The sequence below is a fragment of the Hippichthys cyanospilos genome, chromosome 15 (assembly GCF_059441005.1).
Source record: "Hippichthys cyanospilos isolate Australia breed blue-spotted pipefish chromosome 15, RoL_Hcya_1.0, whole genome shotgun sequence".
Lineage (NCBI taxonomy): Eukaryota > Metazoa > Chordata > Actinopteri > Syngnathiformes > Syngnathidae > Hippichthys > Hippichthys cyanospilos.
In genome coordinates, this window is record NC_142383.1 from 4,977,501 (window position 1) to 4,998,959 (window position 21,459).

Here is a 21,459-nt window from a genome sequence, read left to right on the forward strand (position 1 = left end):
TTGGTTATTTAATGTCTTGATATAAAACAGTAATGCTGCTGCAAACACTTTGCTCTTTGTTATTATTGTTTGCTGTTCTTTATTTTCATGTGCTTTTACCAACACAAATTTTAAGGCGAGCCATATTTTTACAGTATATATGTGTGACGCGTGCATAATTGCTGTGATCGTTTTAGCCCCTTCTAGCCTTAGTTTTAGTTAAATTGGGAATTTTTATGATGCAAAGTGGTGTTCATCATTAATATTGAACATGTGTGAGCGCTCGCCCATTTAGTTGCTTTACTTTTTGTGCCATTTGTTGCCAGTCATCTTGTTCTAGTTAGGAAAGATTGTCCGGCAGCAGTGATGTAACGTTAACGGTGATATTGAGAGATTAACTCATTCTTCCCAAAGACACTTTTTTTGGAAATTATTTTTCAAGTCTACTGTTCATTTTAATTTCAAGATTTTCACATGATGACACATTTTTTCATCTGAATTTTCTGAAAAATGAAACCACACATTTCACTTGGGATAAAGTGACTGTGTCTCATCCGTGACAGTCAAAGGTGTGAATAACGCCCGGGGATTCCCAAAGATACACCAACACAAGCAGTGGCACACAGTGGTCATTCGCGTACGTTTTTCTTTCTCGGACCTGTTGTTAAAATATGACTTCCTTGAAGTAATTCACAGGATTTCGGACTCATGGATTCAATAGGTCACCTCCTACTCCATGTTGCCAAGGAAACCATTGAGATAATCAGACACGCTGCCTGTAAAAGTGTATTTGATAGAATATCTTTATCTGCAACTTGTATCAAAAACACTGATCAGTGTCCAACAATCATCTTTCATAATTAATTTGATTAGATAAATAGATGATGATTAGTTGTAGATTTCAAAAGTCAAATCGTAAGATAAGAACCTGATTATTTGTATGTAATTATTGCACCTTATTTCATTAGTCATGTGTAAGCTAGAGACTCACAGCTGACTTCGAGTGAGAGGCCTGTCACCAGTCAATCTCAGGACATACAGTACTATCAGGACAAGATGCAATGATCAGGATCGTAATCAGACCTCTGCTGAGCTTGCTGATGAGCTGATTATTTGAATCGGATGAGTCAGGGAAAGGGACATGGAAAAAATGGAGGATACTGGCCCTCGAGGACCGAGTTTGGACACCCCTGCCCTTTCTGCATAACTGGTCTCTTAAGTAGTACACAAATGAAAATTTGTGAAATCACCTTAAGAAACACAAATCCAAGGAGTGCATATTACTCAACAGACAGCATTGTTTTTCCAACTCTGGTTTCTGTTGGACAAAACATTACAATGTTCAATCAAGGTGCACCATTGCTTTTCACACGGCAAATTCCGGTATCATATTAAAGATTTAGTGTAAAATGACAAAGTGACAAAATGTGCAATGAAAAACCACACTACACTTTTATTTGTACCCTTCTGCCTTTTTTTTGTTTTGGTAGAGACCAAAAATCTACACATCTAAATATGCATGCAAATAGAGCCATATTTAAAATGAAGTGACATTTCTCCTCAGGTGTACACAGCATCCAACCCCAATGGAATGACAGCAGGAAAAACATTCAAGGTTCACCTACAGCTTTGGGACACAGCTGGACAAGAAAGGTGGGCTTTTTTTTTCCAACACTTGAAGCCATCCTTTTGAGGAATTTTAGTCTTTCATGCTACATTTACTATGGCGCCTACTCAGGCACCACCAGTAGCCTACCACCAGTAGAGATGACTCACAGTTATGTCTAAAAGTGACAAGATTTAGAAGAACATCATGAAGTATATGTATTTTGTATTTGGATGTACACAACTTCATATACCATTTCATTTGTGGCAATTGCGCATAATCTGTTCATCGTCTTTACACAACAAAACACTTTCATCTGCTCTTTTTTTTTAATCAAGGCTGTATGACTCATTTCAGGATGAATCAGACACTTACATAAGTTTTTAATTTATAGAGCTTTAGATGAAAAAGACAAACAGATAAACTAATCACATGGAAGCTATACACCTACGTGCATCAGACATTTATTGCACTGGCTCTCCATTGTTTGTGTGTGAAGTGTTTACATTTAATACATTCAAAACATTTATGAACAATTTTCTGCATAACATAATCTGTTTGTATTTGGCAAAACATAATATAGCCTTGAATGTCAAAGACGCTTTGTAATATAGTGGTTCCTTGAGATACAAATGAGTGAGAGAGTCTTTCGAGATATGAAACCTTATTTGGAATGGGGGGCGCATTAAAGAGGCCTAAGCTGTTAATTGCCACACTCGTTTAAAGCTCACTAAAATACATATTGTGCTTTTAAAAACACCCGTTACATTGCCTTTAAAACCTCTACTGTAGATTATTGCTACAACACAATGGAAAAGGACTGACAATTAGTATATACTGTATTTTGCAATGGAGATATGAACACAAATTGTGCATCAACATATAGACATAGTAGTACTGGCTTATGTTACTGTTGCATACATAATCAATTGCACTATACAAGAGATTCTTAAGTCAGCCCCTATGTGGCTGTGGTACACACACCAGAATAAGTATCACAAATGTGCAATGGCAATTTTCAATGAACACTTTTCAGCCTGAAAAGTACAATATTTAGCCACAAGGTGCAGCTGCAAAATGTCACTTGGTCACCTGGAGAAGCCAAGTCAAAGCAAAGAAGCCTTAAATGTGGTTAGCACATCTACCTTACAGTTCAATATCCATGTCACTCCTGCCTTCCTGTGTGGTTTGCATGTTCTCCCTGAGCCCGTGTGGTTTCTTTCCGGGCACTCTGGCTTTCTCTGACAATCAAAAAAAAATGCATGGCAGGTAAATTGGACACTAATTGTTCTTTGGTGTGATTGGGCGTGTGAATGGTTGTTCCGTCTCTGTGTGCCCTGCAATTAGCTACAAACCAGTTTAGGGCACACTCTGCCCATAGACTGCTGGGATAGGCACCAGCAGGCGTGCGACCCTAATGAGGTGTAGCGCGTACAAAATATGGATGGATGTATTTTGGAAAAAAAAAAAAAAAAGAGTCGATGCCCATAAGCCTGATTAAAAAAGTCACAATGGTGACACCTGGTGGTCAACTTGAACCATAGCAGTTACAATCTTGAGTAGCCTCCTGAATATAAAATTTGTCTTTTTCGATTTACAGTGTACATTACTGAAACATTCACATAATGTAATAATTACTTAAGATTTTGCATAGATGCTTCTTTTTAAATATATGTATTTTAAAATCTCAAGTACCCCGGGAGTGCCTTCACATATGCCTAGGGTACATGTACCCCCATTAGAGAATAAAGACGCCTTGCTTGGCGGTTGAGAGCTTGAAACCACTGTTTCATTTTCATACATGAAGCCTCATACTCCATCATCACTTGATCACTGAGATTTGGGCAAGGCCTTTGAAACACCATTTTGAGTAGTCTGTCTCACTTGGCTGGCATGATCTCTGGATTCTGGGTGTCAAACGTTCACAGCCAGGCTGTGTATTTCAACCATGGGCCTTAAGGGATGTCATTTTTATTCCTACCTGAATTAATATGCCTCACAATAACATCAATATGACAATAGAGAATTCACACCTACGTATTAGATCACTCTTAAAATTGGTGCGTTTAGCAACTCTTTTATTTCCAGAGCAACTCAAGTAATTTGAGATTTTTTTTGACATTTTATGTCATTTATTTAATGACTAATAAACATAATGAAATTGTTTTAAGAATACAAATAAAATGCATACTAGTGAAGTCTTTTTATTTATGGACAAGGAAGTTAATGCTGAAAGCTGCTTCTGTCGGCTTGTGTTTCTGCCATAAATTTTGAGACGCTACAATGCCCAGTGAGTGCTCAACAGGCGTCACCAAACATTTGCAAAGATATTGTTTCAGAATGACACTTTCGGACTCCCAGGAGAACATATCCAATCACATTTGATTTCTATGTAGAGCTAGCTAGCTTGCTGTGAGGTTGCAGTCTCGTGATATGATTGGTCCGAGCGCAACAAACTGAACGGGCCTTGTCCATTCAACCTACAGCGAGCAGGCCCTATTCTTTCAGGGAACCTGACAACACCTGCTAGATGAATTATGATTGTGTAAATAGTTATTAACTAGCTTTTTGAATTGAACAACTCTAGTATAAACTAGCACTGGAAGCGCGGCAAAAAAATGGCTTCAATATGTTATACAGAGAACAGATCAGGAAGAATCATTTCATTCATGTTTTTTTTTGTTTTAAATAAATGTCTTTTTCCTGAGTTTTTATTGCCAACTATACTTCTATAAAAAACAGTTTCTGTTAAAATTATTAAATAAAAAGTTGCCATGCCACAATTAACGAAAATTCACATGACGTCCATTCAAATGAAGCGAGGAGGTGTTTTTGTGTCAGATGATAGCTAAATTTGAAATGGTTGTTTCAGACATTTTAGAGTATCTGATATTTGAGTTATGATCAATCTTTTTGCAGGTTCCGCAGCCTGACTACAGCATTCTTCAGAGATGCCATGGGGTTCCTGCTGATGTTTGATCTCACCAGCCAGCAGAGCTTCCTCAATGTCAGAAACTGGATGAGTATGTTGTTGATGTTAGTTATATCTTTTTTTTTTTTTAAACTGCATTGAAGGTTATTTTGTTTGTTTGTTTTTAAATCGTAGCCACTAACACAGCTTTAGACAAAAGTGGAAATGTTTAGCAGATAATTTTGCAAATTTAAGATCTTATTAGGTTGCTTTGTGCTTCTTTTCAGGCCAGCTACAGGCCAATGCCTACTGTGAAAATCCAGACATAGTGTTGGTTGGCAACAAGGCTGACCTGGCTGACCAGCGTGAGGTTCAAGAAAAACAAGCACGAGAGCTTGCTGATAAATACGGGTATGTCCAAAATATGGCACTCAATGCATAACTCTAGTACATACAATACCAGACAAGGACACAGACTTTGGTGAACATGGAAATCTTACAATAAAATTAATTTCAGTAACTAAATTAGAGCACGTTTCTGTCGAGTGTGCATTTGGACCGACCAATAGTTGATCATAAAGCTACGTTTCTATCTATTTGAATGATTTAAAAAATACAACAAAAAAGAACATAACTTTGACTGCATGAATTACCTTAAATTCGATTTGTAACCTGAGGAAAAACTGCAGCTGCAATATACCGAAAGCTATAACTGTGTGATAAATACAGTTTTTGAATGTGACTTAATAACAACCAACCCATCAACCCCATATTAAATGTAAGCCTATTGACTGAAACGATCTAGTCTTGTTTGGGCTAACAGTATAACTGTTGACGCGAACGTTAGCACTGGTGTCAATGCTCGCTTCAACTGTTTTAACACTTTCACTACCGATACTTTTTTTTTTTTTCGAAAAGAATTGAATTCATGGCATACATTATACTTGTTTATAACTCTACGATACTACGACAAATTAGTTGAAAAATTCCAACTTCAAGAGATTAGGTTACAGGCCCTGGGATTTTTTGTCCCATCGGTATTTTGTAATAATAATAATAATAATAATATAAATGTGCCAGAGAAGTGAAAATGATGACCAAACTCCTACAATACATAGTAATCAGTGTAATCTATAGTAATACACATATATAGCACATATTATCTAGTACTAGATGGTTAATTCATTAGAAATTGTGCAACGCAAGCTACCTTGTTGACAGTGGACCCAGCACTGGCTTGTTGTGTATGGAAAAGTTGCTAAATGCCACTGGAATCTGTAGATAGGTGTGTAACGAACCGCTGGGATGCCATTTCATCTTATTGCTACCATTCCTATACCGATTGCCATTTTTTTTTAAAAAGCACAGCGATGCATTGTCCCAACGGGTGTGAAAGGGTTCAATTATGAACCGGAGACCCAATCCAGCAGACCCATCAATGTGGGCTTGCATCGTCAGTCATGTTATTTATTAGCCTCATACATCTAGAGAGCCACTAGGCTCCATAGCCGCGGGTTGCCAACCCCCGCCCTAGCCTAATGATCTGTTACAACGACATTACTCAATGCATCTTGTGGGCTTTAAATGGGACGTGTACAAATAGGGAGTGTGTTAACTGCTGGCAAATTGTTGAAATAAGGCATTGTGCCCTCTGTCTTTCCATCGCAACCAAATCGATTGAGGCAGACTCATGCCTCGCACGGGGTTCGTTCAAAGCTCTAAAAGTTTGCAAAATGTTCCCCAGACATTTGCCAAGCATTCGCCAACAGTTTTAATGGTTTGTTTTCTTGTCACAAGGGCATTTTGAACTTGTTCAAACAGAAGAACAGTTTGCGACCTTGAAGAAACCTTGTCGATAACAGCATCTGTTACCTTGGCTGACGTTGGAAAAATTTTGCTCTCAGCAGGATAAGGGGTTAAAATGAAGATTTTTCTCCTTGCTTCCAAGTGACTTACACAGTGGTTCTCAAAATGGGGTCCATGGACCCCCGGGGGCCCATGAGCTGACTGCAGGTGGTCCGTGAAATAATTTGGGTGTTTTGGAACTGATTTAGTTGATCCTTTATCAGTTACAGATTTGTGCCTTGCTCTGCTTCGTCTTTGTTTTTTGGCGTCACCTCTAGCCACTGTTGATAGTGCATTTTGTGGTGGGGAAGGTGTTGCTGTCGTTGCGCACACATTATTCATTCTTTTTGTAAGATCTGGCGCACGAGTGTCTGTGGGTTGTGTTATCAAACTTGTGACTCTGTATAACATGCTAGCTATGTTAGTTTTTATCTTCAGCATGTTATAAAGTCTGGCTTTGTTTGTGTTTAGCTCGTTAGCTTTTTCGTTTGTGCTAAGTATTTCCTTTTGGTAAATGTTAGCATATGCAAACGTTTTGCATTAATAATCATACTCGTTTGCATTGTTTTGTATTGAAAGGGATATCAATTGTAATTCAGTTATATGATTGATTTAATTGGTGTACACACAGTAAGATATATAATTTTTTTCATATGGGACTTACCTGAGTTATGTTTGGTGTGTTTTCTTTTCTTACAGTTTTCTAATATAATCGAATGAGAGCTGTACTACTGACACAATTAAATTATAGAAGAGTTACTGTTCGCTGTTTGTCTACCTAGATAGAAGCCATTATTACACCCAGGAAGAACAGAACATTGGGTTATTAATCAGAATAATATATATTTGCATTAATTTTATTTTATGTTAAATCGTGAAAGTATTTAGTCTGTCCTCGTTTGTGACATCGCTGTCAAGCTAGTCAGATAGCTAACACGTGACATGAGATGGTCCAATGAAAGCCTGAGGCATGGAAGTTTAAGCTCTTTACTTGTATATTGAGCCTTGTGCAGCTAATTAGAGGATGTACAGCTGTACATTAGACTATCAATAATCACTTTCTTTTTTTGTAAAACTGTAATAAACACGCAAAATAAAATATGATTACCTTTCAACTATTCACAGCATTCACATATTAGTTAAATATTCATTTCACACAACAAACACACTTAAGAAAACATTCGCTACATTGTTCGATTAGCAACACTTCAGGAGTTAGCTCTCTACTTACATACGTAAACTACTGAACAAGCTAACCCATTAGCAAATGTAACAATTGTGGAGAGGAGCCAAATCTAAACCGAACTTGAACATACGCACTCTATCACCGTTCCCGTTTTGACATTTGTAAAACTTTACACAAGCATGTCGACATGTACTCACAGACATTTAGTTCCCCGACTTTGCCACGAACGAACTGCACTATAGCGAACCCCTGACTGAAGCAATTGACCGGAGGCAGCGGCCCTAAGGTATATAACGAAAATGACCACAAGGTGGCACTAAAGGACACTGTAACGACTGCATAGAACTATTCGTACAGCAAGGGTAAAACAAAATGAATTAAACTAATTAAATGAAACAAAGTATACAATAGTTCCAGCACAGTATTCATGACTCTTCAGTAAACCAGTTTAATGTATTGTTTTAAATGCTATACTTTTGAAATTTGTCAAAATGCGTTTAGTGTCTAAAATTGCTTGCTAACGAGGCAATGAAGCCAGCAAAGCTAAAGCGGCATGTTATTTTATTATGCCGTTTTTGACTAAATAATTGACAGCAAACTTTTTGGGGGAAATTGACCCGGTTTCTTATAAGGAGACGTGCAATTTTTATTTTGTAAACTTCAGTCTCAGCTAAAAAGTAACAAATGAGTATATTTGTTACTTTTCACCTATCCTTGGAAAGTTTGCTTTCTGAAAGGGCTAAGACATAATTTATTAGGCTATATATGCATGAAATAAAACCGTCCTAATGTGACTTCTGACAGGATTCCTTATTTCGAGACGAGCGCCGCGACTGGGACGGAGGTGGAAAAGGCTGTCATCACGCTCCTGGACCTGGTCATGAAGAGGATGGAGCAGTGTGTGGACAAACCGCCTTCAGAACCCTCTAATGGCACGGGGACCACAAAGCTCTCCACCGCACAGCCTGATGAGAAGAAATGTGCATGCTAAAGCTCAAGAGCTCGTTCAGGAAGTGACCAAGTGTACTCTCTACTCGCCAATCTTTCGCTGTCTTTCCTCATCTTTGCTTGCATGCTTCTTTGGTGTCATCTTGTTCATCTCATTTCCGGCCAAAAACTAACCATTAATTTGGTTTGTTGATTAGCTGTTGCCTAATTGCCTCTATAGTACCGGAGCAACCCCCGTTCTTCCTGTAAGGGTTATTCAAGTTACTGTATTTTGATCATGTCAGCGTAAATTCAGGTTTAGTGGAACGACACTGTTGTGTCAAGGTCAGAAACTTACTGTTCCTTATTTAATCTGCAGTCTACTTTTCTTGTCTTTATCGCAGTTTCTTTGTGGTTAAGTTAATCTTTTCATCGCTTTCTAACAGAGGAAAAGGCTTCTTCCTGTTTCACTTGCCTCTCGCATTCAACTTCAATCAACAAGCTGTTAAATTGCTTTTTTTTTTTTTTTTGGTGCAAATTGAGTGGCTTTTCATCCCACTTGTTCTTTGTTTACGCATTTCACTGTTTTTGTTCTACACCTGTTTTACGCCCTAATCATAATATCAGTTTGTTCTGGTTCATGCGCACTTGAAAACGTCCTTAAATTGAAGCAAACGCTGTGGCTTTATACACTGTTGTGTGCAGAAGTCTTGGGCCTCCATTAGTTTTGATGTTTTATTTTATTTTTTGTTAAGAAATACAATGTTAAAAGCGCTAAAACTTAAAGGGGGTATATCATATGTTAATGAGGATGAGGATAAAGGTGCACTTATACTGTATATTGTTATATTTATGGATGTATGTGCGCGTGTGTGTATATGAGATCGAGGAAGAGTGAGAGTGACTTCAATATAGCTATTTAATATATACAAAGATACTAAACTAAGGATCTAATGGTGGCCTAAGACTGTATTTACATACTTGCAGCTTGAATGCAGTTGAATTCATTTAGACAAAATGTTTCTCTTTTTGTTGTTGTTGTTGTTTTTTTGTTTTGTTTTTTAATTTACCTGGTGAAAAACCCCAAACTAAAACATTATTTTTCCAAAACATACATCGATTTGGCGATACTGTTGGTGATTTTTACTGGTGTCAAAATTCTGCCTTGTGCTAATGACTACTAGCAATGTATATTTATTTTTTCCATAATATCTATAATGCAGATTTAGTGCTCCTTAACAAACAGCTGCAGAGTTGTTGATGGTTTTTTTTCTTGTTTGCCTTCCAGTTAAGCCGTGCCAAATCTAGATGTTTTGTTAAAAAACTAATGTTTACACTCTGATGCTTTCCATCAGTTAAATGCATCTCACAATCTGTGTTTCAATCTGCAATGTTTTGTGCAAGTCAACAATGTACCTGAAATCGTATGACACCCTATCTGCCTTACATTATGGAAAATGTGTTGATTTGCTCAAGAAATGAGAATCACCTTTTTTTAATTTCTCACTTGTTATGTATTCTTTCCCAATGATGCATTTGTGGGGATTTCGAGCCTAATGGTGTTCTGAAAACAATGGCAGCCAAAAGAGACAACAGTTTGTGTGTGTTGCTTCTTAAAATCAGTTCCATGGCCCTTTTCGTAATGATGATATGAAACTAGTTCTAAAGACATGATTTTTTTTTTTTGTATTGTTCACAGTGGTTCTGTTTAAAAGGTTTATGTGACCTTAAGCTTTAGCTTCACTTTGTCACCTTTAATCTGCCAATGTGCCAAATCCAAATAAAAAGAGAAACGTCACACAAAAGCATTTTTTTTTCTTCGACTAGAGAAAATCTTCACAAAAAACATATTTTACCACTTTATATGTGTGTCTGTGTGCTTGCATATGTGTGCCATCTAATTATGAATGCCATATAAAATGCAGAAAATGTGATTGCATCTTCATTCTACTGAGGCAGAAGGCATAATGTGGTTTCCTAAAAATATGCATAGTAGCTTCTACCTTCACCTCTTGCAATGAGTCCTCATAAATGTGCTCAATTTACAAGATTTGAACAGATCTTGTTTCTAAAATGTTTATCCTGGTAAAATGGCGCCCAAGGGCGTTTCTAAAGCCTGTTTGGGAGCGCTCAACACACTTAAACTGAATCTAAGCACCCTTAATAGGTAAAATATTATTATTTGTGCATCTATCTCCTTCTTAAACAAGCGAGTGAAGAGAGTCTGTTAACGAACAATTATTTGTTGAAATGTAGTATTTTATCGACATTCCAGCAACGGACATTTACGAAGATTACAGTCTTGAGTCTTCTTTAAACCCAAAACATATGTTTGGTATGAAGCCGCCATCTTAGAACTATGACTAGACCGAGTTACTTTTTTCTCTAGAATAATTTTAGCTCAGGCTTTTGTGGTTGACCTTTTTCGTGCACATCAATAGGACCACCATCAGCACCATCCTCCGATGCAAATTCGTTCTATCAAACCTCCGATGCATTATTTTGCTCTTTGTAGTTTCCTCATGCATGTTTTTCGGTCACCTCACATAAGTGAAGTTTGAACATCCTCTTTAAAAGTCTACAATATTTAAGGAGTCATTTTGTGCCTGTTACTAAGTCTTCTGGAGGATTCTCCGTGTAGTGTGTGAGCTGCTCAGTATGATGATGTATTGTTCAATTTGGAGAAAAACATGGCAGCAGAAGGAAAGGATGACATTGTTTTATGTGCCAGATCAAAAAAAAAAAAAGTCAAAGTACCTCTAAGAGCTTTTATTTTTTGAAGTGCTCTTTATGTGAAATTTCTCAAATTGCAGTTTGTAAACGTTTGGTTTGATGCTTGTGTGTGATTGCTTTCTATTTTCTTCTTTTTCGGTTTATGGCACCGCCAGGCAGCATGTTTGAAACCTTTGAGAATGAAATGACTGTGATGCATTGGTGTTGCAAATAAATCTGTTAGTTTTAACGTGTGTGTATTCAATGTGGGTTTTAGTGGACAAGTGTGCGATGTTACAAAGCACATTCTAATTTTAAGCTTCGCTAACAACTCTTTGAGTTACTTTGCTCCTATCCCACAGCTGGTTAATCCTGTCAAACTACATATACTTATTGTTTGTCCTCTGTGGTGAAAGTAGCTGGAAATGTATTGAGGCTGGAACAAGTGCAAAGTGTGTCAGGGTTATCTTTAAAAGAAGACTAAGACAAGCACAGCTGCTAATAGTAGTATAGTAACTCAGACCAACCAAGATTGACTTTTCTCCGCCTAGGCAAAGGGAAAGCTTGGTGTACATTCTCATGCGTTGCCAACAGCGTTCTTCGTCGCTCAAGCGTCCCCGCCTGCTTTTTATTCATTCAGAAAAGCATTGCACATTACAAGACGTAACAAAAAGAGCCAGCGGGGCGCCATCAACAGCTGGGCCAAGGTCCCACCTCACACTTTCCTGCGTCTACAGCTTTATCGAAGGACTGGGGCGAGATGAACAAGATGGATAGCAATGCTCACTATTCTAGACAAGAAATAAACACATAATGATAACAACCTTATATAGGATTCCTTTCACACAGTGTCCCACATTATTATTATTATTATTATTATTATTTTATTTTTTTTGCAACTTCAATTCGGAATTCAACTTGGCCACTCCAAAACCTTTAATTTGTTCCTTTTGCACCATTCTGAGGTGAGCTTGTTAGTGTGTCTCGGATTGTTGCCCTGCTCCACATGGAGTTTCAGGCCAAGTGATGGCTGGATGTTGTCTTTTAATATAATTTTAAGGTTCCTTTATTGATTTATAAAGCTCTTAATGGTATGGTTCATTCATATTTATTGGATTTGCTTTTACCATATAGACCCTGAAACCCCTTGACACTGGCCTTCTGACCGAACCAGAGGTTAGAACCAAGCAACTTTCCAATTTTATGACTTTCGTTTATACCTGACAGAAGACCTGTCTCTCTCTCGTTCTGAATATACAGTACTGTAAAGGGGAAGTGGGTTTTGTTTGTCAGGTTTTATTGTTTGATTTTAGTTTGTCTTTCATCTTGTCAGGCACATTTGATAAAGAATATCCTGCAATATTTGGAGGTGGCTGCAATATGTAGTTATTAATATTCATGTAGTGATCTGTTGACTGAGAAAAGTTAAGCTCCAATGGTTGTGTCCTTTCATCATGTCGGCTCAGGAATCATCATGATCTGGTCTTGCCCCTGGGAATAGAGCAGCTCTTTCCGTACCACCTTCAATGGAGCAATTTTTCATCTCTGCTGTCAGGTAAATTGGAGAGCACCGACTAGAGATGCTCTCCAATTTACCTGACAGCAGAGATGAAAATTGCTCCATTGAAGGCTGTACGAAAGAGCTGCTCTATTCCCAGGGGCAAGACCAGATCATGATGATTCCTGAGCCGACATGATGAAAGGACACAACCATTGGAGCTTACTTTTCTCAGTCAACAGATCACTACATCGAATATTAATAACTACATATCTGCAGCCACTGCCAAAACTATTGCAGATTTTTCTGCAAATGAAGACTTATTCCAAATGATGCAAATTTATTCCACAAACACTAGACTTGCAGGAGTTTATCACCACCATCACTACCATACAGCATGTATTAATATTAATGTAAATATTAATATTAATATTAATATTAATATTATATGTACTGAATCCTCGGCTGACCATGTACCCCTGCAGATGTGTAATTTTGTAAGGCCACAATATATCATGGACTTCAAATAAAATGATTATGTGACTTTTCTGTGTGGGCAAACAATAATGAAAACAACAACAGCAACTTTCCAGTGGAGAAGAATTTATTCAGGAAACTTCTCACCAAAGACAGGGAATATGGAATGACAATAAATATCCAACAGCATAACCAGTAGTATTTAAATTGTTGAAAGCCATGGTTGTATTTTTTCATGGAATGCAGGAAGGCATATTTCAGCAGTGCCATCAATCCAAATAACTGAATTCCTAATAGCAAGTAAATTCACCAGCAAATGTAAACAACATAGATATAACCTGACAATATTTGAGTATTATGTTTAGAATATACTGCATATTTGTAAAAACAGCTTACTTACTCTGTGCCCAATGGAGGCAGCGAGTTAATGTACCAAAAAAACAAAAACAAAAATAGACCATCAAGATTTAAATATAAGAAGTGTCTTATACCTAAAATTCAATGTATCCATGAAATTTACTTATTTTTTCCCCCACTGTCCATTTTAAAACTTCATAGTACAGTCTGGATGTTAAAAACATCTATAAGCACATTAAGCACAATGATGTTTAAGGCACAGTATTATTATTTTTCTTTTTTTGCATTGAGTATTACGCATCCCAAAATGCTTAAGACACCGCGTTGCAAGAATAGTTTTCGTTATTTACAAACCTGTTTTGCCCAACAAGTAATTAGCAATACAACCTGACACAACTTTTATTCAATGAATTTGTAAAAGTTGTGAATCTAAATCCCACGCCTGGCACTTACAGTGTTTTGTCACAACCCTGTAATGTAATGTAATGTAATGTAATAACAACCAGTAATACCAATATAGTGGCAATATACTAAATACTTTTAACATTACAAAACAAAGAGCTCCCTTAAAGATTGTCTGTCAAATTTCACAAAATCAACATGAACCCATTATTTATCGAGACATATCATGGCCAAGTAACAAATTAAAATTCTACTCAAACTTAAAAATATAGTTGTACGACTGAATCAAAGTATGAAACATCTCAAAACTTAAATGGTGCGTTTGTATTGATCAAACACTACGTTTCAACACTAAGTTGGCAATCAGGACATTAATAAATATATTAGACTATTTAGCCAGTATTATTGTGTCGGTACATTCGATCATACATTCCCTTCCCGGCTAATTAATCTTCCCTTTTGATTTTTAATATTCAAATGTAGCTACAGTAAAAAAGAAAATTATGTTTGATGAATATAGTCTGCTGCTACTTGGGGGTTTAGCTCAATACTACACTAACTGGGCATCATTTTAATGATGCCTGCACAGTGTCATGATTCAAAAAACTGTATGGATTGGGGGGCAACTCTGCTCAGGTGGTCCGTCACCACTACAACCACAATAAACATTGTATTAAGTTATTACCTCTCTGACAGTATGACTCAAAACTAAGTATTATTACCTTTGTAAATAGAGTTTAATATGGAGCTTGGGGTTAGGGTGGCTTGACAAGTAGCAGTATTTCATATTTCAGACTGTAAATCTTTGTATGATAATGACCCATAAACAGTTATTGATAGTGATACACAAAATAAAACGCAATATAGTATTTGTAGTACATGGTCAACATGTAACATTTTGTGAAGTTGACTTATGTTTTTTTTTTAAGTGTAATTATGACAATGGGAGAAACCATGTTGTTCTCAAAAATAAGTATTAAAATCGCAGAGGATGTCGCTATGTATGTCATTTCTTTTTTTCCCTGTGATATTTTGATACAGCGAGAGCTTGTTTACCAATGAATATACGCTTAGACAATGTGACTGTGTGATCTGTGTGGTTTAAAATTGAAAGAAGCATGTACGCGTGTACAACTAAGAATGAGGGATAAAATTGGGCTTCCATGAGTAAAGATAAACTTGATCCCGTATGTTCTGATTGTAATATGTGCCCTTAACCTCTAAACATCAGTGACCTTACTGATCTGCTCCGGCACCTTTTCTTCTTTCACTTCTTTCTGTTGTGGCACAAGATCCTCTTCATCATCAACACTGAGGTCCATACGCAGGTTGTCGAGAGTCTGGCGAATTGTCAGAGTATCCTTACGCCTGAGAAGAGCAAATAATTATTTTTTTACATTTGTTTCCAAATGTAACTGACCAGTTACAAATACTATAGTTGACTCTTGCACATACTTGGATATATATATATATATATATATATATATATATATATATATATATATATATATATATATATATAGTGGGCCCCCGTGTTACGAGATGAATCCATTCCAATAGCTAATGCGTTTAGAACCCCAAAATACCAAAATAGTATAGTAAGTGCTACGTATATATAATATACATGTATATAATCAGAAAAGTCTTAAATAAAAAATATAGAAAGGATTAACTTCCCTTTGAGTGGCGCTTGTTACGCCCATATTCCATAGTTGGGTAGCCTAGGCTAGGCTAGCTTTGTATTTCTTGATTATCTCCAGCTTTGTTTCCATATAAATCATCTTCACTAGCAATCTTGGGACCCATGGCTAACCCTTTCAAGTTTGAATTAAGCAGTAAAATGCACTATAAGTACGGTTTTGTAACCACTCGCGATAGAACAAAGCTTTATCATTCCGGCATTTTGAATCGAGTGAGGCCAACCAATAGCAGACCAGCATCTCTGTCATGTGACGGCAATAGAAAATAAGTTCAATTACTTAAAAACCGCCTGCAGATGGAGACAAAACAACACAAATACAGCCATAGTGTGTGCGTGTGTGTATGTGTGTGTGTGTATGTATATATATATATATATACATATATATATATATATATATATATATATATATATATATATATATATATATATATATATATATATATATATATATATATATATATACATATATATATATATATATATATATATATATATATATATATATATATATATACATAAGTATATATATATATATATATATACATATATATATATATACATATATATATATATATATATATATATACATATATATATATATATATATATATATATATATATATATATATATATATATATATATATATATATATATATACATATATATATATATATATATATATATATATATACATAAGTATATATATATATATATATATATATATATATATATATATATATATATATATATATACATATATATATATATATATATATATACATATATATATATATATATATATATATATGTATATATATATATATATATATATATATATATATATATGTATATATATATATATATATATATATATATATATATATATATATATATATATATATATATATATATATAACAATTTAAGTAATTGAACTTATTTTCTATTGCCGTCACATGACAGAGATGCTGGTCTGCTATTGGTTGGCCTCACTCGATTCAAAATGCCGGAATGATAAAGCTGTCAATTGCTTGACAATTACTAAGGAGACGCCAATATGCTATTGGTCGATTAAGGTCACACAGTCTCACTCACGGAGATGCTATTGGCCGGCGTCACACGTCAATCACAGAAATGCCGATATGCTATTGGCCGAACGCCTTTATCTAGCTTGATGGGACAGGATGGAAGGAAGTAGAGAAGATGAGTGAAAAACGGAATGTTTTGAAGACTTTGCAAACTTTATCTGTTAGACATAGCTTCTAAAATTACTAGCAGCGGTAAAGGAAGAAATAAGAGGATGATGTTTTAGTATCTCCGTGATTTGCACCATGACTGAAAGAGTTACTGTAACCCTGTAAGACCAATAGCCTATCTGCGTTGCCATATTAACTCATGACGTTGATCTCTGCACCCTGTTATGGGTGGTATTACAGTGCTATATAATGGTTGCTTGACAAAACTGCATGTCATGTTAGTCGGCGACCTCCCGACATGCTTTGGGACAGCGCCATTGTTGCAATTCTGTGAGTTGAAACCAACAGTGAACTGACGCTCGAACAAGCCATGAGTGTGGTGCCTAGTTAATACAACACACACAACTTCTCCTCCGCCTCCACCTAGCTCAATTCACGTCGGGAAAAACAGCTGACATGAAATTAAGTGTGCCGATTGCAGGACAAAAAATCGTCACAGGTTTAAATGTGTTTTAATCAATAAGATGTCAATACATTCCAACCGTTTAAAAAAAAAGTGCGTATAATTATCAGTCAGTCAAGGAGACGCCAATATGCTATTGGTCGATTAAGGTCACCCGGTCTCACTCACGGAGATGCTATTGGCCGGCGTCACACGTCAATCACAGAAGTGCCGATATGCTATTGGCCGAACACCTTTATCTAGCTTGATGGCACAGCTGGTTGGGATGGAAGGAAGTAGAGAAAACCCTGACTGAAAAAGTTACTGTGACACTGTAAGACCAATAGCATATCTGATTTACCGTATTGACTTCGAGCATTCATCTCTGCTCATCTCTGCTTATCTCAGCACAAGTCACGTCTATCCAAAGGTAAAAGTCATTGTTCCTTTGTATTTGTTATTTAATGCAACTGTACAGTAGATTATGTCACTTAATATTAATATATGTATACAGCGTGATGATTTTACCTAAGGCTTCTGCGCGCGTTGCACGCATTCACGAATTAACATGGGTTTGGATTGCCCGCTATACGAGCAATTCGAGATACGAGCGTAGCCGCTGAACGGATTAAGTTCGTAACCCGGGGGCCCACTGTATATATATATATATATATATATATATATATATATATATATATATATATATATATATATATATATATATATATATATATATATATATATATATATATATATATATGCACACACTATGCAGAGAGCATACTTTGTTTGCAGGTGTTGGTCAAGGAGCTGCCTCTGAAGCCGTCCGTTAGTTTCCCTCTCCTCAGCCAGTTCCCGCTGACAGTGACGGAGTTGAGCATCCCTCCTGCTGGCTTCTTCCTCTGCCTCGTTCAGCTGACGCTTCAGTGAGCGGATTCTCTGGGCCATCTACATGACAAGTCAAAGAGAATTTAAGTATTTTTGGGGAAAGAAAATAGGTGTTTACATCGACTGAAATATGTTTAAGCTAGAATTAGACAAAAGTTAGGTATCATTGACACAAGATAAGATATATTGTAAGGGCAAATCGTGAGAGAGGTACTGGCTTAACAAAATGGTCATTACCCAACATTTTGTTGGTTGTCATTTTCAGATGTGTCCAACTTAACACAACAACATTGTGGTTTCCTTACATAGCTAAATGAGAAACTGTGATACTCTTTAGTGGGTGTGAGAGAAGCTTAAGGTGAAGGTGGGAGGGCATCAGGGATCAAGTCTCAGCCCCTTCCTCTTTGCAATACTTAGTGAACGAGTGTGGTAAGGATGTAAGTGAACACATTTTATCATGTTGAAAAAAATGTCAGGCGTGTTACATCATAGAAGAGTTTCTGGGGGAAATTTAAAAGGAAACGAGGATGATAATACAAGAGGGTCAAAACTTTCGCCTCGGCTTTTTAGCATGATGTATGATGCGTGCAATTTTTTTTTTGTAATAGGCAGCTTTTGTATTGGCTTCTTGTGGATGTTTTCTTCAATGAAGTGTCCGTTCTTCAATGTATATAATGAACAATGACAGCTTCAGATGGAACATTATTGGATTATGATGTGAGTGTGCGTGTGTGTTACCAGCTCTTTCTGCTCAGCAGCTATCCTGTGCTCTTCCTCCATCTGATCATTCAGCTCGTTGATCCTCCTCTCCAGTTTACCAATAGAGTTTGTAAGAACGGCTTTGTTCCTGCTCAGAACACAAATAAAAATGGGGCATCGCGTAATGCTACATGTAAAATGCTATAAATATAGATACGAACAAACGTCTGACGTGTACCTCTCCTCAGTTCTCAGAATGTTCTCTAGCTCTTTCACACGGCTCTCCGACTTGGAGATGATGTCCTCCGAAGGTTTAGTACTTTGAAGCTCATCCATTTCCAGACGCAGTTCACGATACTTTTGATAAACACAGAGATCTTTCGATAAGATTATAGGCAATGAGTACTCTAAAAGAATTTAAGGTATTAGGAAACAACTGATTAACATCCTCTAAAGAACTGTTAATGCCAACATTCATAAAGTTTATTTTCTAAATAAAAAGGACTATTTCTAAACTCATACAGGCTACGTAAGCCTCTATTAAACAAAATTGTGGCAATATTTGTATGTATTCTAACGGTAAATGGCTTTTCACTTACATAGTTCTTTTCTACCTTAGGTATGTAAGCGCTTTATTCTGTTTACTTATTTACCTACTGGTGACACAGCATCAGAAGCAACTGAGGGTTCAGTGTCTTGCTCAATGACACATCAACATGGTAACAGGACAAGGAACTACTAGAATTTAAATTGTGATTTAAAAAAATATATATTTTTTTAAAGTTAGAGATGCAATCTCTGGTAGCTACTATGAACTGTTTTGAACTTACTTACCTGCAGCAAACAAACATGCACACAAACACACCTGTCTCTCAATGATGGTCTTCTCAGTTTCCAGTTGGTCATTCAGATCTTTCTCCTGAATGAGCTTCAGCTGCAGCTGCTCAGTCTTGATAGGACATAGGAACATGTGCCTCATCATGTATCAAAGAAAATCCAGCAGCAGTGATCAGATCAAATCAAAGATTTAAAATGGCGTGTACCTGCTCAAGAGTTCTCTTGTGCTTGCTGGCCCATCTTTGCTCACTGTCATGAAGCTCTTCCACGTCACTCTCTAGGTCAATCATTTTCTCCTAAAATTGATGAATAAATAAAAAGTCGCAAATACGTACAACCTTTTCAAACTAACTGTTCTGTGTTCACGACATGACCTAATCAGCAGAACGCACTGAGGTGATATAGGAACGGGACAGATTAAATATGCTTCGAAATAGCGACATGATGAATTTTTGGGATTATGGAATTTGCACACTGATTGCTAAACAGGATTTGCATAATTAATACCCCATTAACCCCAAACTGTTAGTATGCCAGGCCGATTAATTCAAGTGGACATCTTAGTTTTCAATCATTAGGTCACGCATGCACTGTGGAGGCAGACATTTCAGTGAAATAGGTAGGAGGAGGAAAAATACGAAAATGCCATTTAAAAGAGGCGCAGTGGCAAAAAAACTTAAACTGATCTACAATCATGCATTCTAAGCGCAGTGTGCCATCATATTTTCGAAAAAGAGGGATAGAAACAAAAATAAAATTTCCTGGATGTGAAATCTGATCTGTTTATCCACAAAAAGTAAGCAGAATACCTGAGCCTGCTTGAGTTGTTTGGCCAGATCGTCTTTGGCCTGGATGGTGGTCTGCAACTCCATTTGGAGGTCGTCCACTGTCCTCTCCGCCTGCTTGCACTGCAACTGGAGTCTCTCCCTCAGCTGGATCTCCTCCTCCAGCGTCTGCTCCTTGTCGATCAGCTTACCAGACACCTGCATCACACAGTAATCATTATATCACAAATATGACACTAGTCTCGCCTTTCACGAGATCCAGAAGTAGTAGACTCACATCTCCCTGCAGTCTGATGACGAGTGCCTGAACTCTCTGCAGCTCCTGCTCCTTCTCCAGCAAAGACTCCTCTAGCTCCTCCATCCTTAGTTGGGCATCCTGACGCAATTTCTGCTGCAGATTCAACTCTGCTGCAGACTGGGAGGATATCTGCAGAGCCTCGGCAAGCTGGAGACAGAAATCACAAATGGGATACATGGCTTCTTGCATTATCATTTTTACTTTACCTAAATAAGTATGTAGAAACCGGGTTGTCTTCAATTTTGTACAAAACAGAACTACTGATATTATATACTGTACACATAAGCAAAAGCTCAGTTAACAAAAGAAATACAATAACTACCAATGTAAGATGACATTTTGAAACAACCCAGACTCCAAAGAATTCGGCATGCGCTTGACATGCCAAATACAGCTCGCGTGTAAGGCAGGATTTGTATTCTCATTTTTATTGATGGTTCAAAAAGATATTGTCAGGAAATGCTAAACAGAAGATTTTTAAAGTCCCTAATAAAAGATAATTTTTTTTAACCAACAGCAATACTTTGCTTTACTTGTAGTGTATGTGACAAATGAAATTTAGACATATTTAAACAAATGTTAATAAAACTATCTTCTATAGTTGTAGGGCAGGCAGTTATAAATGAGAACTGACATCTACCATTTGAGTGTCATGTAAAGCATGATAATGCCATAAGTGGGCATGATTGCTAATTGCACTCCTGTCCCCTGAA

At 36.8% G+C, this 21,459-nt stretch overlaps 2 protein-coding genes across 10 annotated transcripts in view; one reads left to right on the plus strand and one right to left on the minus strand.

Moving 5' to 3' along the window:
• Positions 1-11,416, plus strand: part of rab27b (RAB27B, member RAS oncogene family) — a 47,017-nt gene extending 35,601 nt beyond the window's left edge. For all 5 annotated transcript variants that reach the window (XM_088435731.1, XM_088435728.1, XM_088435729.1 and 2 more), the window contains 4 exons: positions 1,544-1,632; positions 4,505-4,608; positions 4,784-4,907; positions 8,332-11,416. In XM_088435731.1, the coding sequence (XP_088291857.1) occupies positions 1,544-1,632; positions 4,505-4,608; positions 4,784-4,907; positions 8,332-8,518 (504 nt within the window). In that variant the 3' untranslated portion in view covers positions 8,519-11,416. The remainder of the gene's footprint in view (positions 1-1,543; positions 1,633-4,504; positions 4,609-4,783; positions 4,908-8,331) is intronic.
• A 1,831-nt stretch (positions 11,417-13,247) lies between these two features.
• Positions 13,248-21,459, minus strand: part of LOC148411443 (uncharacterized) — a 55,144-nt gene continuing 46,932 nt past the window's right edge. For all 5 annotated transcript variants that reach the window (XM_088435851.1, XM_088435852.1, XM_088435850.1 and 2 more), the window contains 8 exons: positions 20,726-20,893; positions 20,473-20,646; positions 19,870-19,959; positions 19,692-19,775; positions 19,065-19,183; positions 18,866-18,974; positions 18,024-18,187; positions 13,248-15,268 (listed from right to left, as the gene is read on the minus strand). In XM_088435851.1, the coding sequence (XP_088291977.1) occupies positions 15,121-15,268; positions 18,024-18,187; positions 18,866-18,974; positions 19,065-19,183; positions 19,692-19,775; positions 19,870-19,959; positions 20,473-20,646; positions 20,726-20,893 (1,056 nt within the window). In that variant the 3' untranslated portion in view covers positions 13,248-15,120. The remainder of the gene's footprint in view (positions 15,269-18,023; positions 18,188-18,865; positions 18,975-19,064; positions 19,184-19,691; positions 19,776-19,869; positions 19,960-20,472; positions 20,647-20,725; positions 20,894-21,459) is intronic.